At 40.4% G+C, this 18,312-nt stretch overlaps 1 protein-coding gene across 2 annotated transcripts; it reads left to right on the top strand.

Moving 5' to 3' along the window:
• The first annotated feature begins 406 nt into the window (after positions 1-406).
• Positions 407-6,161, top strand: LOC146380828 (uncharacterized). 2 transcript variants are annotated; one of them, XM_084939871.1, is made up of 4 exons: positions 407-516; positions 1,993-2,087; positions 3,439-4,368; positions 5,118-6,161. In XM_084939871.1, exons 2-4 carry the CDS (start codon positions 2,070-2,072, stop codon positions 5,673-5,675), a joined length of 1,506 nt encoding a protein of 501 aa, XP_084795997.1. In that variant the 5' UTR covers positions 407-516; positions 1,993-2,069; the 3' UTR covers positions 5,676-6,161. The 2 variants fall into 2 exon arrangements, with proteins under 2 accessions (XP_084795997.1, XP_084795998.1); XM_084939872.1 differs by having other exon boundaries at positions 413-516; positions 1,996-2,087.
• Positions 6,162-18,312: the final 12,151 nt, after the last annotated feature.

Below are 18,312 nucleotides of genomic sequence, written 5' to 3'. Positions count from 1 at the left end.
CGTGTCTGTTTGCAAACAGTTATACAAATGCATGAAAGAGTCCAGTGAATCAAATCAGAGGATCATTTATTGTAGCAGAGAAAAGAGAAAAGGCCACAAAGGATCTCCGGTGTCAGGGTTTAGAAATCCAGAGCTTAATGATGCAGAAACTGAAGGGAAACAGCGAGGGGAAGAAGTAGTTTTTGCAGGATTCACAGGAAAACATGAGAGCTGAGTCTCGTGAGTAGACACACTGGATTAAACAATTCACCGATCATAACAGAGAAGCTCGGCAGCAAACTGTGATCCATGCTGTGAATCCACCGAGCATTTTCTGTTACACTGTCAGAAGTCTGACGCTGCAGCAAACTTATTCAAAATCGAAGTTCAATATGGAGTCGTATTTCAGTTCCTCCACACCAGCAGGGGGCGGTAAACCACCTATTGATATTTGTCAACGCCAGAAAACAGGAGGAGGAACGAGCGGTCCGGCTTCGTCGGGCAGGAGTTTTCTCTCGTTTTGTGGCTCATCTAAAGGTAAGCACCGACCTAAATTTAGTCTGAGCTGTTAATCCCGAGTTTAGCTCCTGAAGAGGTCTTCTGCTGCTCTCCTCGCTGCTGCCGCTGTTCTGCATTAACTGCTGATGGTCAGACTGATGTGTGGGAGGTGCCCACAAAGCAGAAAAATACAAATAATACAAATAATAATTAAAGAAAACACCGAATATTTCGTCTTTAAAATGCATTTCTTTGCTTTTCGTTTTTTAACGCCACACAACAGTCCGCCATCGCGCTGTTTTTCTCAGAAAAGTCTCTTTCTAGCCGCAAAGCTACAGCCCGATGTAGGTGTCCGCGCAATGCCTGTTTAGAAATTAGTCAGTGTCCATAAACTGGTCGGTTCTTTCCAGTATTCTTGTTCTTCCCACACACACGTTTATCATTTGACGATGGTCAGCTCTGCACCTAAAGAGACAGAACCCGGTGCCTGCTATCTGCACAGACCAGCTGGAGGTTTAAGAGGAGCTTGGTTACACTACTGTTGTGCCAAAAAGTGATTTCCAATGTTTCTGTGTGTTTTTGTGTGTAATATCTTTACCTATGTTGTTAAATAGACTTCAGTGAACAGGGTTTACAAAGGGGTTATATATAAATTTTAAAAACGACCTGTTTTTCAAGTATCTTTATAACTCTTTGTTGTTGTACTTACATATCATTTATGAGGGATACATTTAGCATATGTTTCACATATGCCACATAACACACATAACTAGTTATTGATAACAGTTTAAATACAAGCAATCAGTTTTTGGCAAATACCAGAAATCAGGTTTTGGCAGACAATCATTTTTTGGCACAACGCAGCAACCGAGCACAAGCGGCAGGAGAGACGAGACAAAATAAAATAAAATACGTAACAGTGGTACAGAAACACACTTCTGTGCCCTTTTCCCCTCTGTAACCGTGGTGGAATACAATCGTTTTAAAAACGGAGGCACACCTGTGCTCAGGGTGAAGGTGGAGGGTGTTGGTTCCCCAGCCCTGCACTTTGGGGTCTGTTAGTCAGAAAGTGAAGCATCCAGTTGCTGGTCAGTATAGAGTTGATTGATGGTCAGCTTAGAGGAGAAGGTGGTATTCTAATGAGCTGCAATGAACAAATAGCATTCAGACGTAAATGCTTCTTCCTATTTGAGTCCAGTGATGATGAGGGTGTGGTCAAAATGGAGTAACTTTGTGACAAAGTTGGACAGCTTTTGTTCTAAAGGTTTGGAGAGAGTCTGTCTCTGTGTGTGTGTCTGCATTCACTTTGTTCCTCTAACAAAAAATCAATGTGCAGATGTTGATTCCTGCAGTGACGGTTGTTCTTCATTCGGTAGAAACCATCCTGCAGCTGCTGGAACAAATCACTCCTTTTAACGTTTTCTATTTAGAAGATTATTTTTATTTTCTCTGCTTCTTTTTTGTCAGGGATCAAAATGATGTCCTAATCCTTAAAGTTCTGTTTTTGTGTCCCAGCAGGAGAAGAGTCTGACGGAGAAGCCGAGGAACATTTTTAGCCGTTAGGACTCAACTCAGTCACTACAAAGGAAACAATGAGCTCGACACAAAACGTGAGAAAAATATCTCAGTATATCACAGTACTGTGCGCAAGTCTCAAGCCTCATTTCTTCATATTTTGCTTCCAAGCACCCAGACATTCTTGTAGTTTTATTGTGATCTTGAGCATTTTGTGCAATATCTGAAAGCCATGTCCTTAAAACGTAAATTAAAACATAACAGAAAAGTGGTCCAATGCAGACTCCAGTGAGGAAAGCTAGGCGGTCACAAGTCTGCTACAACTATGCATTGTCATTTGAGATAAAGTTCAGCTGGAGGATGATTGAAGAACATTAGAATAGTTCCCAGTTAGATCAGAGCAATATTTTTCCCTGAAATTCTCATACCTTATTACTAGGGACAGTCCAGAAGAGTCATTTCTTAGTCGACTAAACAAGGAAAAAATATTAGACTGACTAATCTAAAACTAAGAAACATTTAGATATTAAGTTAAATTTAAAAAAGTCAAAAACTAATAACAAGCCATCGATCACATTCTTCAACAATAAATCCAGCAGTTTAACTGTGCTCCACCTCGCATCATTCATTATGACTATTACACATTATACTCCAGACAGACAACGACATACCAATGTTAGATATGATGTGAAAACACATTACTGCCAAAGATGTTCACGTATCACTAAAACACGACAAACTAGTATCCGAAAAATGAATAAACTGAGACTGAAAAGTACAGCGCATTGTGCCACGCGTTATGAATGATGGACCTAGTTTCAAAGTTTATGATGACCACTTTGATAAAAATTAAAATCTAAAATAACAAAACGATTAATACTCCTCCAGCTTATCGATTCAAAAATGGAGCCATTCCCAGGTTGGCCAGTAGGTGGCCTCCTCCCAGATGTGCCCAGCTGGAACACCTTTCAATGTGGAGGAGTCACAGCTCTACTCTGAACTGCTCCTGGATCACTGAACTCACATCCACCTTTTGGATAAAACTCATTTCTGCAGCTTGTATCTGTGATCTCATTCTGATAGTGTTAAAAAAAGGATGAGACTTAGATTAAACAGAGTCACCGAGTGGTGACGACAGTCGGTACTCATTGCCCATATTGTAATTGGCATTGCTGCCAAATGCACACGTTTCAGCATCAGGTGTACAAGGATCTATTATTAGAAAGAGTCTGAAGTTTAGCTTAGGTTGACTCAGTGACCTTTAACTGGCTGTCAGCATGAAAGGTTGTCTGTTTGTATGTGTTATCCCTGCAGAAGATTAGTGGCGTTTCCACAATATAACCCTTAATTCTCCACCACAACCCTGTTGTTGATAATTGGCGGATGGATGCATGTTCCATAATTGCGTTTCACTCATTACCTCATTTTGAATCTCTGTCACTGCAGGACCAACATGGAGCAGGAAGTCAGCACTCTCAGGAGGCCGACAAACCTCACAGAAGAAAGGGAGAGAGAAAATACAGCTGTGATGAGTGTGGGAAGTCTTTCACACACATGAGTAGCCTAAAAAGACACCTTGTCTTCCACAGTGACATTAAACCATACAGCTGTGATCAGTGTGGGAAGAGTTTCACCCAGAAAAGCAGCTTGAGCATGCATAAATTCATCCACAGCATTAAACCATACAGGTGCGACGTGTGTGGAAGGTCTTATACTCGATCTGGACATTTAAAAAGTCATCAAGTCATCCACAATAGATTCAAACCATTCAAGTGTGACTTGTGTGGAAAGTCTTATACTCAAGCTGGACATTTAAAAAATCACAAAGTCATCCACAGTGGAGTGAAACCATTCAGGTGTGACTTGTGTGGAAAGTCTTTCACTGAGATGAAGAGCCTAAAACGACACGAAGTCTTCCACACCGGAGCTAAACCATTCAGCTGTGATCAGTGTGGGAAGTGTTTCACCCGCAAAGAAGGCTTGGAAAATCACAAGCTCATCCACAGCGGAGTTAAACCATACAGCTGTGATCAGTGTGGCAGAGCTTTTACTTGCAGGAAAAATTTATGGATTCATCAAATTACCCACTCTGGAATAAAGCTATACAGCTGTGACGTTTGTGGAAAAACGTTTAGTCATCTGGGGAGCCGAAATAAACATCTGCGCATTCACACCGGGCAGGATGTGTGCTGCTGTGATCTGTGTGGCAAACGCTTTGTTACATACAGCAACTTACAAATCCACAAACTTACCCACACTGAGGAGAGACCTTATAAATGTGAGCTGTGTGATAAGGCTTATAAAGCTCCAAATTCCCTGAAAGTGCACCAGAAGAGTCACACAAGAAAGAGACTGTACAAGTGCAGTTACTGTGACGTAAGTTGTTGTTTTTTTTTTAATCTTGTCGTTTTAGGCTGGTTGTTTGGACGACCGCTCAGTAAACTGTATTATGTAATGCATGTAAATGCAGCACTGGGCAATTCGGACATTGTTGTTTTCACAGTCATTATAGAAATAAATGGTCGCTCATTTGTAGTGCTGAAGTTGATTTTGCAGTATTTAAGATTGTGTTGGTTTCAGTATTATTATTTCTGCTCAGGTGTATATACAATACAGATTATTTAAGTATCATAAAATAAAGTTTAGGCCACAGTCTTATTTTAGATAAAGCACTGCTGATAGGATTGTATGATTGTTTGATTTGCAGTGTAATATCAGAACTGTTAAAGTATTTGTTTGGACTAATATGTTAGTGTTAGTGTAATATTGCAGTTGTATTAGATTGATATTCATCAGTATTGTTGGATTATTAGTATTATACTATTGTATTACTATTGTAGTAACTGATTGGACTTGAAGTATTTTGGTGGTAGTATTGAAGCACTGGCGTGGCAGGACTGTAAATTACATTAGTACTGTGTTGCAGTGATATTTGGTGGTAGTACGGTACAGTGGTACTGTAGTAGTGTTGTGGTATTATTGTAGTATTATGTGCAGGTACTATAGTATTAAATTAGTGTTGTTACAGTGTTGTGGGACAGAGATGCTTTTCATTTTAGGCGACGTTCAGGATACAAATGTTGAGGGGATTCCCTGACTTACACTGTCTTTGTGTCTTTGTTTAGAGGCAGAGCGACACAGATGGATCCAGTTTTCAGCCCTGTTGTCACTGTGGTGCTGTGAAACCGTTTTGTTGTGACCTTTGTGGAAAAGCTTACAAGAAGAAAAAAGGCCTGATATGGCATCAACGTAGACACACTGGACAAAGACTGAACTACTGCAAACAGTGTGGGAAAGGCTTCCCCACTCCAAGTGCATTAAAGCAACATGAACTCTTCCACAATGGTGTGAGAGAGCACGTCTGTGACCAGTGTGGGTCATCCTTCATCACTACAGGTGACCTTAAAGTGCATAAACGCGTCCACACAGGAGAGAAACCATACAAATGCAGCCACTGTAACAAAAGCTTCTCACATTCAAGTAATCGTAACATTCACGAACGTGCACACGAGGAAGAGAACTACATGGTTTATCAGCATGATCTTGCAGAACTGAAATCACTGGATCACAATGAATCTGAAGAGACAGAAAGATCCTCTTCTGGTTTCAGGGTCAGACTTAAAAACCTTGAGATCAGGCTCCACAGAGTTCAGATGGAGTCTCCTGTAAAGAGTGTCAGCTGATGTCACACTTGGATCTGATGAGGTAGCTCTGAACCCTGAATCTTAAATTAAATTTTGGCTGAAAACGGCATATCCAGAAGAACAGAATATACTCAATGATTGAGCATGCATCCAGACACTACTGTCTGTACTTTATTCTATTTCTGTTGCTTGTGGGTCTCAGTGAAGATGTCCACGAATGCCTCATGTTCACCAAACTAACTAATACTAAAACTAAGGACATTTCCTCTGTATTGTTATTGTTGTTATTGTTATTAAGTGCTCTATGGCAGAGAAGAGGGCTCCACTGAGGGCGGTGAAGGCTTCCCAGAGCGTTGTTGGCAGCAGCATCCCCGCCACAGCAGACACGCACACCGACTGTTCTTCCTTTTACCACACTGTAAACATGCTTCTTCTTATACTGTAAATACTCTATCTGGAAGTTGAGTGCAGAGCTCACTCGATGTAAATGCATGTGCTGGAATGACAATAAACACCTTAAACCAATGAATGTGCCTCTGTCTGCCGTGACACTCTTCAGTAAGCAGTGTTTTGCACGAGTGGAACGTTTGATTCCAGCTGGAGACACAAATCCTTTCACGCAGAACAACTTCAGTATTACACTAATATTTTTTTTTCTAAAGATCAATGCTCATAAAAAATTATATTTAAATAATCAAATTAAGTTTAACCTCCTAAGAGGTCAATGGCATGCATTTTTGATTTCTCTTTAATATTGGGGCTGATTGGAACCCGATGAATGTAAAAACAAAGAATCACCAGATTGACTTTTTTTTTACCTGATTTTTGTTTCTAACAAAAATGAGAGCCACATATGAGGATATTCGTTTAAAATTTTGATAAAAACAGTGGCAGTATGTCCTCGTAAGTGGATATCAGGCCCTTGTAGAGCAAAATTTAGTATTTTGACCCAAAACGTGATGTCCACATATGTGGACAGGAGGGCCTAGGTAGGAGGTTAATGTTCACTATACTTTGTTTTAGTTCTGTTCCTGCATTGCAGAATGAGCAGCTACTCACAAACATTTAATCTCACTTCATAGCCGTTCTGTTCAAATGACAGCCTCATTAATGAGGTGACAGCTCACCCGGTGGTTCTCCACTCTTATATGACCTGTATGATTCAACACTATAAAAACACATTGGGCAACAACACAGTGGACTTTCGGAGAACCCAGTCTGTCCCGTGCACATCAGCCACGATGCAGGACAGGAGAGGAGAGAGGATCAACAGTGCTGATCTACCTGTACAGGTACAAGTTCAGGAAATATCTCTGCAGAGTTCTCACATCCCGGATATAAACTGTTTAAACTTGGGTGTTTTTTGCACGCAGAAGAGCATATCAACAGGATCTAATTCAAACTTGATTGTCTACCTGGGATGTACTCTTTGTAGTCCATCTTCAGAACTTTGTAGTTTTCACACAGCAGCTTGACATTACAGTTTTTCTCAAATGTTAAAACACAAAAGCCAATCCTGTAACCCAAATGACCAGTAGTCTAAACACATTTACTAAATGTAGCCACCATATTCCAGTACCATAAACACATGTCACATGAAGACACAATTCACAAAACACAACCCTCTGTACTCATAAATCTAAACACATTTTTCCTTGCTAAAACACATGTTGCAAAACAACTCTGCTCATATTCTCAAATGAAAGCCCATGTGATGCAAAATGCTTGCCACAGTCACCAATCTTTGAACACAGGGAACACACCTGGCGTCAGTCACTACACACAACGACTCAAAATTGAAGACACCTGTTGCTAATGATGTGACCCCACCTATAAAAGCATAGTTTGGTGAAGATGCCAAACAATCACAATGGATGAAGGCATTCGAGCGTGCGGAAGGAGAAGAGCTGCAGGCCAAAGAGGAAGAGGGGTTGAGATCAGAGGAGGAAGAAGAGGTGAAGGCCTAAGAAGAAGAGGAGTTCGGAGTAGAGGAGGAAGAGAAGGAGGCCAACAAGAGAGAGGAGAAGGTCCAGGTGGGAGAAGAAGACAACCTCGCACCATCATAACAGATGATATGCGAGCAACAGTAATTGATCATGTCATTGGCCATGGCATGACAATGGCTGAAGCGGGACGAAGAGTACATCCAAACCTGAGTAGGTTCACCGTGGCCACCATTATCAAGGCATTTAGACAACACAACAGGTATAGTACGCTATTGCTTTCTTTGTCACACTACAGTTTTACAGGCCTGTGAAAGTGGTCTGTTACTTTACATGTAGTTTTACATATAAATCAGTCAATTGACAACACATGTTTCTTTCTTTAGAGCTGAAAGGATACCACATAGAGGTGGGAGGGTTGCCATATTCACAGCGGCACAAGAAACCCTCATTGCAGATATGATCCGTGAGAACAACTGCATTAGACTCCGAGAGATCAGAGACAAAGTCATTGCAGATAATGTAAACTTTGAGAACATTGATGCTGTCAGCGTGTCCACAATAGACCGAGTTCTCCGGCGCCAACAGATGAGGATGAAACAGGTCTACAGGGTTCCCTTTGAGCGCAACTCTGCGCGACACATAGAACAACGTTACGAGTATGTGCAAGTACGTATACATCCATGTCCACAGTACAGTTAGTGGACATACTGTGTTGCTTAGTGGCCTACATTACTTCTGGACAATACTGTGCTACCTGATTGACCGTTCTGAACACCTGTACGCTTTTCCATGTTCACAGAGGATAATGCAGTTGGACGCGATGGCCAGACCCCATGAGTACCTCTTCCCGGATGAGGCTGGCTTCAACCTCCAGAAACGAAGGCGAAGAGGCCGTAACATCATTGGCCAAAGAGCCATCACTGAGGTTCCTGGCCAACGGGGGGGTAATATTACTCTTTGTGCAGCTATGGGTACGGAGGGGCTTGTCCACCGGCATGCTGTCCTTGGGTCTTACAACACCCAACGTCTCCTCACCTTCCTAGAGGAGCTAAAAGACATCCTCCTGGACCGTCAACAACACCATCCTAGGCTAGCACATCACATGTATGTGATCATTTGGGACAACGTCCGCTTCCACAAAACACACCAAATCAGAGAGTGGTTCACCACCAACAGTGACCACTTTTTAAACGTCTGTCTGCCACCCTACTCCCCTTTCCTGAACCCTATAGAGGAGTTCTTCTCATCATGGAGATGGAAGGTGTATGACAGACAGCCATACACAAGAGAGAACCTCGTACGGGCAATGGAGCTGGCCTGTGCTGACATCCCAGTGGAGGCCTTCCAGGGATGGATTCGCCATTCCAGGGCGTTTTTCCCGCGGTGCCTAGCAAGGGACAATATAGCGTGTGATGTGGATGAGGTGATGTGGCCCAATGCAGCTCGGCGACATGATGCCGCACAGTGACTGTGTGTAATACTGTAAAAAGACCGTGTAGACAATAAAAAAGACTTCACACCCTGATCATGTTTCCGAGAGTACTGTTGTGTGCGATAGATTCTGTTTTTGCATTGAGTTGTGTTACAGTAGTGTACGTACATGCAGGATGTTTTTATAGATTTGTAGTCTTCATGTGAAACTCACAAATCTAAATGCCTAATCCTCTGCAGGGTTCTATGACGATCCATTACTGTACGTTTATAAAAATATGCATTGGCAGTTATGAACCAAAGAACCTTCTCACAAATTGAGCATTGTGTTTTCAATTGTTTTGCTGTAGTGTGTAATGCTGTGTATAGTGTTTACAGTTTTGACAGCTTCGAGCTGCTCTCTTGGTGTGGGAGTTTGAGTTTTGCAGTGGGAAGGTGTGGTTGTGTTTATGTAGCTTTAGAGAAGGGTGTTGTGTTTGGACATTGGGGGACCTGGTGGTAACGTTTGTGACGTGTGTTTTAGCATTTGAGGAAAAACTGTATTAATCGGTCTGACTCTCTGAGCACTGACTTTTCATTTTCTAACTCCTGTGTTATTGTAGGGTTTACCTTACAATACAAAGCGCCTTGGGGCGACTGTTGTTGTGATTTGGTGCTGTGTAAATAAAATTGAACTGAATTGAATTATCAACTTTCTTTGACATCTTTGCTTCTTCCCAGGTGATTAACTGCAATGTGTCTACCATGAACCACGTGGGTCTCTGCTCCCTGATCTGTTTCCTGTGTTTGGAAAGAGTTCCAGCTTCATCACGGAGTTTCTCTCGGTTTGTGGGCTCATCTAAAGGTAAGCACCGAGCTAACTTTACTGTGAGTTCAGTTCATGTTGAGTTTAGCTCCTGAATGAGGTCTTCTACTGCTCTCCTCGGTGTCTGTTCACAGTTTATTGTGAACACGTTGAAAGAAGAGTGAGAGAGTGTTTGGAGAAAAACACCAACTAATCATTAGCTCAGCATGCTGGGAGAAGTTGGAGCAGAAAAGTCTTTATCGGGGTTACAATAAACTTCCAGCTGCTGTGGATGAACAAATAATGAGTCTCTATAAATGTTTTGTAATGTGAGTTTATTGTATCCTTGAATCAACGATACAGTCAGTTTGAGATGCTGTTTACAGGCATGCGGGTTTCACGTGAGGAGAACAAAGGCAAACTTTATATAACACCGCTCCACATCTGTCTCTGCTTAAACAGCTGCAGCCAGTTTCCTTCATCATATTGAGCAGCCAGACAACACAAAAATATACTCCTAATGAGCACTCTGGTTGTTCATGTGAAAAGCCGATTCTGAATTCAGTTGTGATCAGAAGTTCACATCCACTCATCATGAGCATGAGTTTCATGGTAGTTTTGGGCTCTGACTTCTTTGAACTGTTCTTTTTGTAGAATGGACTGTACAGCAGATATCTTTAATGAACAAACAAGAATCCATGTATTTTGTATTTCCTCTAGTTGACACAGATTCAAAAGTATGCGTATGGCCTCAGATATACACATATACCGCCACTAGTATTTGATTTAATGTCTGTTAGCAAGTTGCACTTCGACCAGATGTTTTTGGTAGACATCAGTAAATCTTGGCTGGATATTTGACTACTGTGGGAAATTTCCTGGTGACACGTTTTCAACAGTTACATTATAAAATTAAGTAGGATCTCTCCCTCTCTTTTTATAGTCTGGTAACCATTCCTCTGATCACATGTCTGAGTCAAGTCAACAGTCCTCACCTGTTTGTGCAAAAGAAGAGTGAGATGCCTCACCTTTCTTTGAGCGTGCTCAGTGGGTGACTTTATTAAGCACTGATAATCAAACGGCAGATATCGCTGAGTGGGATGGGAAAGTTTGGCTATGTTGTACACCCTTGTGGTCATTTAAAACATTAACACAGACATTCTTTGTTTGTTTTTTTTGTTTTTGTTTTTTTTTTTTAAATGAAAATTCATCTTTTTAATCCTAATTCATCTTAAACACATCATCTTTGAACTCTACCTTGTTTATTTATTTGTCAAATTTAATGTCAGAGCTTCTAATAAGCTGCAGGAATGCTGTGTGAGTGGAGAACAGCCAGGTGTCTGATAAGCCTCCATCAGTGCCACTGAAAACAGTCACTTTGACTGTAAACATGTTTCCATTTCTCACTTCACTCTTTTGGCATTTCAGTTTTTTATTGATTTTGCAACATATACTTAAACCTGTATAAGAGGGGGAAAAAACAAAACAAAAACAGGAAAAAAAACACCCACAAGAAAATTGCTGTTGTACACCTCTGCCCTTACAAGTCTAAAAGAAAGAAAAGAGTAACTAACAATGGGTTCCAAGAGAGGAAACACAGAAATGGGCAAATAAAATTGACGGTTAGGTAACATTTGGACCGGTGGTCACAGTTAATAGTCCTTCAAATTACAATAATACGGTAAAAAATACTGTTTGCTTCAAATAGCTCCAAAAGTAGTCCCAATGTTCATCTTTGACTTCTGTGTCATTTTTAAGTTTATTCAGCATGGACTCATAGGAAGCAGTCTCTGCCATTGCTCTGATCCAGTCTTTCAGTTCAGGACGTACTGTAGTCTTCCAGGATAATCCTCGATGCAGTTACCAGTCCAACCATAACAACCGTAAAAGTATTATTGTGAGTTCTTGGAATATGAGAACGGTCTCCTAACAAGCACAATTCAGGAGTTAAGGGCACTACTGATCTTGAACAACCTTTTAAGAGTGTGATGACTTCCTTCCAAAAAGGAGCTATAAAGGAACATTCCCAAAAACAATGTAGGAAAGTCCCCGCCTCAATTTTACATTTCCAACAGAAATAGTCAGGCATAAGCTTCATACGATGTAATCTTGTTGGAGTATGATAATATCTATGCAGAATTTTATACTGTATGCATTTGCTCCTCGCCTCCTTAACACAAATCCCATTTTCCGCCAAAATGCCCATCCATTTTTCGTTTGGAATTGGTGCATTTAAATCTTTCTGCAACAAAGTTTTAATGTTCGAACATTCCCCACTTCTATTATCGTTTACCAACCTATAAAAACATGATGCTGTGTGGTGCTCCTGAGGCATATTTATAAAATTTAGAACTAGATTTTCATGTCCCCTTCTGAACTTCGACGTCACACAATGTCTAATTTGCAAATATCTCCAGAAATTTCCCTTCCCTTCAAATTTGTATGTTTGAACAAGGTCTCTATAAGACACAAATTTCCCATCTTTAAATAAGTCGCTAATAACAATTATGCCATGAGACTGCCACAATTTCCAAAACACAATTTTTTTTTTTTTTTTTTTTTTTTTTTGTTTTTTCCCCTATACAAATAGCTGGATTGTTCTAAAGAGATGAGTAAAACTGCACATGAGGTGATATATTAAGAATTCTATGTATATTGAGCCAAACCTAGCTAGAATGAAACAAAATTGGGTTCGGTGAAGTGCAGATTTGAGACAACATACCTTTTGGATCAAAAGGAGTAAAAATCTCAGACTCTATACTTAACCATTCCTGTCCGGCTTGATTTATTCCCCAGTAAATAACCAATTTTGCAATCTCGAATGAGACTGAATATAATCTTGGATCGGGTAAACTTAAACCACCCTTCTCTCATATAATTTAAGCATATAATTTACTTAGCTTGATTCTTGCCCTTTTCCCATCCCACAGAAACTGCTTAATTAAGTTCAATTCAATTTTATTTATATAGCCCCAAATCACAACAAAAGTCACCTCAAGGCACTTTATATGAACAGTAGATCGCACAATAATAGATACAGAGAAAACCCAACAATCATATGACCCCCTATGAGCAAGAAGTTTGGCGACAGTGGGAAGGGAAAAACTCCCTTTTAACAGGAAGAAACCTCCGGCAAAACCAGGCTCAGGGAGGGGCAGGGCCATCTGCTGTGACCGGTTGGGGCGAGAGAAGAAAAACAGGACAAAGACATGCTGTGGAAGAGAGACAGAGATTAATAACAGATATGATTCAATGCAGAGAGGTCTATTAACACATAGTGAGTGAGAAAGGTGACTGGAAAGGAAAAACTCAATGCATCATGGGAATCCCCGGCAGCCTACATCTATTGCAGCATAACTAAGGGAGGATTCAGGGTCCCCTGGTCCAGCCCTAACTATATGCTTTAGCAAAAAGGAAAGTTTTAAGCCTAATCTTAAAAGTAGAGATAGTGTCTGTCTCCCGAATCCAAACTGGAAGCTGGTTCCACGGAAGAGGGGCCTGAAAACTGAAGGCTCTGCCTCCCATTCTACTTTTAAATACTCTAGGAACAACAAGTAGGCCTGCAGAGCGAGAGCGAAGTGCTCTAATAGGGTGATATGGTACTACAAGGTCATTAAGATAAGATGGGGCCTGATTATTTAAGACCTTGTATGTGAGGAGCAGGATTTTGAATTCAATTCTGGACTTAACAGGAAGTCAATGAAGGGAAGCCAAAACAGGAGAAATCTGCTCTCTCTTTCTAGTCCCTGTCAGGACTCTTGCTGCAGCATTTTGGATCAGCTGAAGGCTTTTCATTGAGTTTTTTGGACATCCTGATAATAATGAATTGCAGTAGTCCAGCCTGGAAGTAATAAATGCATGAACTAGTTTTTCAGCGTCACTCTGAGACAGGATATTTCTAATTTTAGAGATGTTGCGCAAATGGAAGAAAGCAGTCTTACATATTTGTTTAATATGTGCGTTGAAGGACATATCCTGGTCAAAAATGACTCCAAGGTTCCTCACAGCGTTACTGGAGGCCAAGCTAATGCCATCCAGAGTAAGAATCTGGTTAGATACCATATTTCTAAGATTTTCAGGGCCGAGTACAATAATCTCAGTTTGATCTGAATTAAGAAGCAGAAAGTTGGCGGCCATCCAGGTCTTTAGGTCTTTAAGACATTCCTGCAGTTTAACTAATTGGTGTGTGTTACCTGGTTTCATAGATAGATAAAGCTGGGTGTCATCTGCATAGCAGTGAAAATGTATGCTATGTCTTCTAATGATGCTGCCTAGGGGAAGCATGTATAATGTAAACAGAATTGGTCCTAGCATCGAACCCTGTGGAACTCCATAATTGACCTTAGTGTGTAAAGAGGACTCTCCATTTACATGTACAAATTGGAGTCTATTAGATAGATATGATACAAACCACTGCAGCGCAGTACCTGTAATACCTACAGCATGTTCTAATCGCTCTAATAGGATATTATGGTCGACAGTATCGAACGCTGCACTAAGGTCTAGCAGGACAAGCACAGAGATGAGTCCACTGTCAGAGGCCATAAGAAGATCATTTGTAACCTTCACTAAAGCTGTTTCTGTGCTGTGATGAGCTCTGAAACCTGACTGAAACTCTTCAAATAAGCCTCTACAGATGATCTGTTAGCCGTTTGACAACTACTCTTTCAAGTATTTTTGATATGAAATAAGGTTGGAGATTGGCCTATAATTAGCTAAGACTGCTGGGTCTAGAGATGGCTTTTTGAGTAAAGGTTTAACTACAGCCACCAAGACATGTTGATGGTTTGGAGGAAGTAATTATTGAAGTGATCTCAGAAAGATCAATTGGAGAAAAAGAGTCTAACTTAACATCAATGGTACTAAGAGTAGCTGTAGATAATATTACATCTGTGGGATGATTATTGGTAATTTTTTCTCTAATGATTAAAATTTTATTTGTGAAGAAGTTCATGAAGTCATTACTAGTTAACGTTAAAGGGATGGTTGGCTCAACAGAGCTCTGTTTGTCAGCCTGGCTACAGTGCTGAAGAGAAACCTGGGGTTGTTCTTATTTTCTTCAATCAGTGATGAATACTAAGATGTTCTGGCTTTGCGGAGGGCTTTCTTATAAAGCAGCAAACTATTTCTCCAGGCTAAATGATGATCCTCTAAATTTGTGACACGCCATTTCCTTTCCAGCTTACGAGTAATCTGCTTTAGGCTACGTGTTTGAGAATTATACCACGGAGTCAGGTACTTCTGATTTGAGGCCTTAGTTTTCACAGGAGCTACAGTATCCAGAGTCGTACGTAGTGAGGAGGTAAAATTATTAACAAGATAATCGACCTCTTTTGGAGTAGCGTTCAGATAGCTGCTCTGCTCTGTGTTGGTACAGGGCATTGAAGATGATAACAGTGGGTGGATTATATTCTTAAACTTAGTTACAGCGCTTTCAGAAAGACATCTACTTTGATAAAGTCTACTCTCCACTGCTGTGTAAATATAAATGTTATCAGGAAATGATCAGACAGGAGAGGGTTTTCAGGAAATACTGTTAAATGTTCAGTTTCTATGCCATATGTTAAAACAAGATCTAGAGTGTGATTAAAGTGGTGGGTGGGTTCTTTTGCATTTTGAGAGAAGCCAATTGAGTCTAATAACAGATTAAATGCCATGTTGAGGCTGTCATTTTTAGCATCTACATGGATGTTAAAATCACCCACAATAATTATTATATCTGAGCTGAGAACTAAATCAGATAAAAAGTCTGAGAAATCAGAGAGAAACTCTGTGTAAGGCCCAGGTGGACAATAGATGGTAACAAGTAAGACTGGTTTCTGAGTTTTACAGCTGGGGTGGAGAAGGCTAAGCATCAGGCTTTCAAATGAATTAAAAGTCTGTCTTGGTCTTTGGTTGATTAATAGGCTGGTGTGGAAAAATTGCTGCCACACCGCCCCCTCGGCCTGTGCTTCGAGATTTCTGGTAGTTAGAATGACTCGGGGGTGTTGATTCATTTAAACTAACATAATCATCCTGCTGCAACCAGGTTTCTGTAAGGCAGAGTCAATTGATTTGTTGATCAATTATTAAGTCATGTACTAACAGAGACTTGGAGGACAGAGACCTAATATTTAATAATAATAATTCACTGTTTTACTCTTTGGCTCAGATGTGGATACTGTATTGTACTTTCTTTGTGATTTTTTTTATGTTTAAGTTGTTTGTTGCTGGTTTTTAGTTAGTTGTTTGTCTTTTTGGGAGCTGACACAGTCTCAATGGAGATGGGTTTTTGGAGGGGTAGCAGGAGGAGAGAAGCTGCAGAGAGGCGTGTAAGACTGCAACTTAAGTCTTCATACTGTTTACAAAAACTGGGCGGTATCACAATTGGTAACATCATTACTACATAGTTAAATTGGGGAGGTATAATCATTTTTACAATATTTATTTTGCTCCACAATGAGATTTTTAATTTGCCCCATTTTTCTATATTTGTTCTTATTTTTAGAAGGACTGGGTCAAAATTAAGTTGGGGTAGGTCCTCCATATCTTGGCTCACTCTTTACATTGAAATACAGAAGTGAAACCGTGGCTCAAACTATCTGTTCTCAAGTCATTTCTTTAGTTATCATTTTAACTGCATTAAATAAAAAAAAATGACCAGAGATGGGTTACAAGTAACTAGGGCTGCCACGATTAGTCGACTAGTCACGATTACGTCAACTATCAAAATCGTCGACGACTGATTTAATAGTCGACGCCTTGTTTGAAGCATCACAAAAGACGCAGGAATAAGTAGTAGGATTTAAGAGTGTAATAACGGACTGAAACAGAAGATGGCAGCACTGTATGTACAAGGATGCCAGCTGCCGTTAAACCCCAAAGAAGAAGAAGCTGTATCCCAGAATTCATAGCGCAGCACAGCTCAGTTTACAACAATGGCCGCAGCTAGTTAGTTTTAATATTACTCTTATTATTCTTTCTGGGTCACAAAATAAACGATTAAAATATTTTCAGGCGAGAATGTAACTGTATAAACCTCAAATATTTGCTCAGTTTATCAAGACACCACATATTTTCAGAAGCGCTCCGACGTTTTCGGAGACGTCTGTTACCCACTAGCTCGATAGCTAACCGGGGGCAAGGCTCACTAGAGCCCGTGAGAACACCGGACTCCCGCAAATCGTTTTCAAACCCACCACCGTCTTTCGCTACTCAGGTTAAATATATATAAGTCACTTAGATAACTTCAAAATGTTATTGTTTGGCTTTTTTTAGTATTTTATTTGTTCCTAAGTAAATCGGTTTGGCTGAGATTAAAGTTATAGTTTTTACACAGCTGAATAAACGTCAAGCAGACAGTTGATTATCAGAAGTGTGAGAATATACTCCGGTGTCCCGTTATATTTTAGATGGCAAGGAGCAGACGGCTGAGTTTATTAAACTTCACCGAAACAATCTGCAAATTTCATTAAAATTTAATAAACTATCATCTTGCCTTTATTTTTAGTTAGCACATACCTTAAACACTTAAAGCTGTAAGCTAATGATAGTTATATAAGAGCAGATGCATGCTGGTGGAATAAGCTGTATGTTTTACGTCCAATGGATGATGATCTGATTAGTCGACTAATCGCAAAAATAATCGGTGACTAGTCGACTATCAAAATAATCGTTTGTGCCAGCCCTACAAGTAACGCGTTACTGTAATCCAATTACTTTTTTCAAGTAACGAGTAAAGTAAGGGATTACTATTGCAAAATTGTAATTAGATTACTGTTACTTTCCCGTAAGCACGCTGCGTTACTAAAACTTTTTTTTTTTTTTTTTTTTTTGCGAGAGTGTCTCATGACAATGACGTAAGCAAGTGCGACATTGGTGGCAACAGCTGTGTGCAGATCAACAATGGATCAGTCGTGTCCAAATTCAGGGGCTGCATCCTCCTGAGGACCCAGCCTTCGCGGTCTACATGGGCCGGTTCCTCAGAAGGTCGGGTAGGCTGGAAGTAAACGGCTGTGGAATTGGACAGTCTAGCCTTCAGATTTGACTTTAACACTGAAAAAAGCCAAACAATAACATTTTTAGGTTGTTTAAGTGATATAGATAGATAGATAGATATATAGAGATAGATAGAGATAGATAGAGATAGATATATATATATTATAGCTAGCATTTAACCTGAGTAGCGAAAGTCCACGGTGATCTGATGTGCAGGGAGTTTGCCGTTCTCGGTGGCTCTAGTAACCCTCGGGCTCTCGGCTAGCTATCGAGCTGGTGGGTAACAGACGTCTCCGTAAACGTCTAAGCACTTTTGCAAATATGCGATATCTTGATAAACCGAGCAGATATTTGAAGTTTACACACCCACATTCTCGCCTGAAAATATGTTAAAAGTTTATTTTGTGAGATCAGTAAGAGTAATTTTAAAACTTAGTAGCGGCCGCCATTGCCGGAAACTGGAGTTTGGGTGGGCCGGGCTATGAATTCTGGGACATGGTGGGCAAAGAAGGACACACCCGACCCATCCTTCAAATTC

This window comes from Perissodus microlepis, chromosome 9 (assembly GCF_051167445.1).
Source record: "Perissodus microlepis isolate ML-2025 ecotype Zambia chromosome 9, ASM5116744v1, whole genome shotgun sequence".
NCBI classification, from domain to species: Eukaryota; Metazoa; Chordata; class Actinopteri; order Cichliformes; family Cichlidae; genus Perissodus; species Perissodus microlepis.
This window is presented reverse-complemented; position numbering and strand designations above follow the sequence as displayed.

Bases quoted from the DNA above. Each gene is read 5' to 3' on its own strand.
- LOC146380828 (XM_084939871.1), top strand. The intron at 4,369-5,117 runs GTAAGTTGTTGT...GTCTTTGTTTAG, and splicing joins ACAAGTGCAGTTACTGTGAC to AGGCAGAGCGACACAGATGG.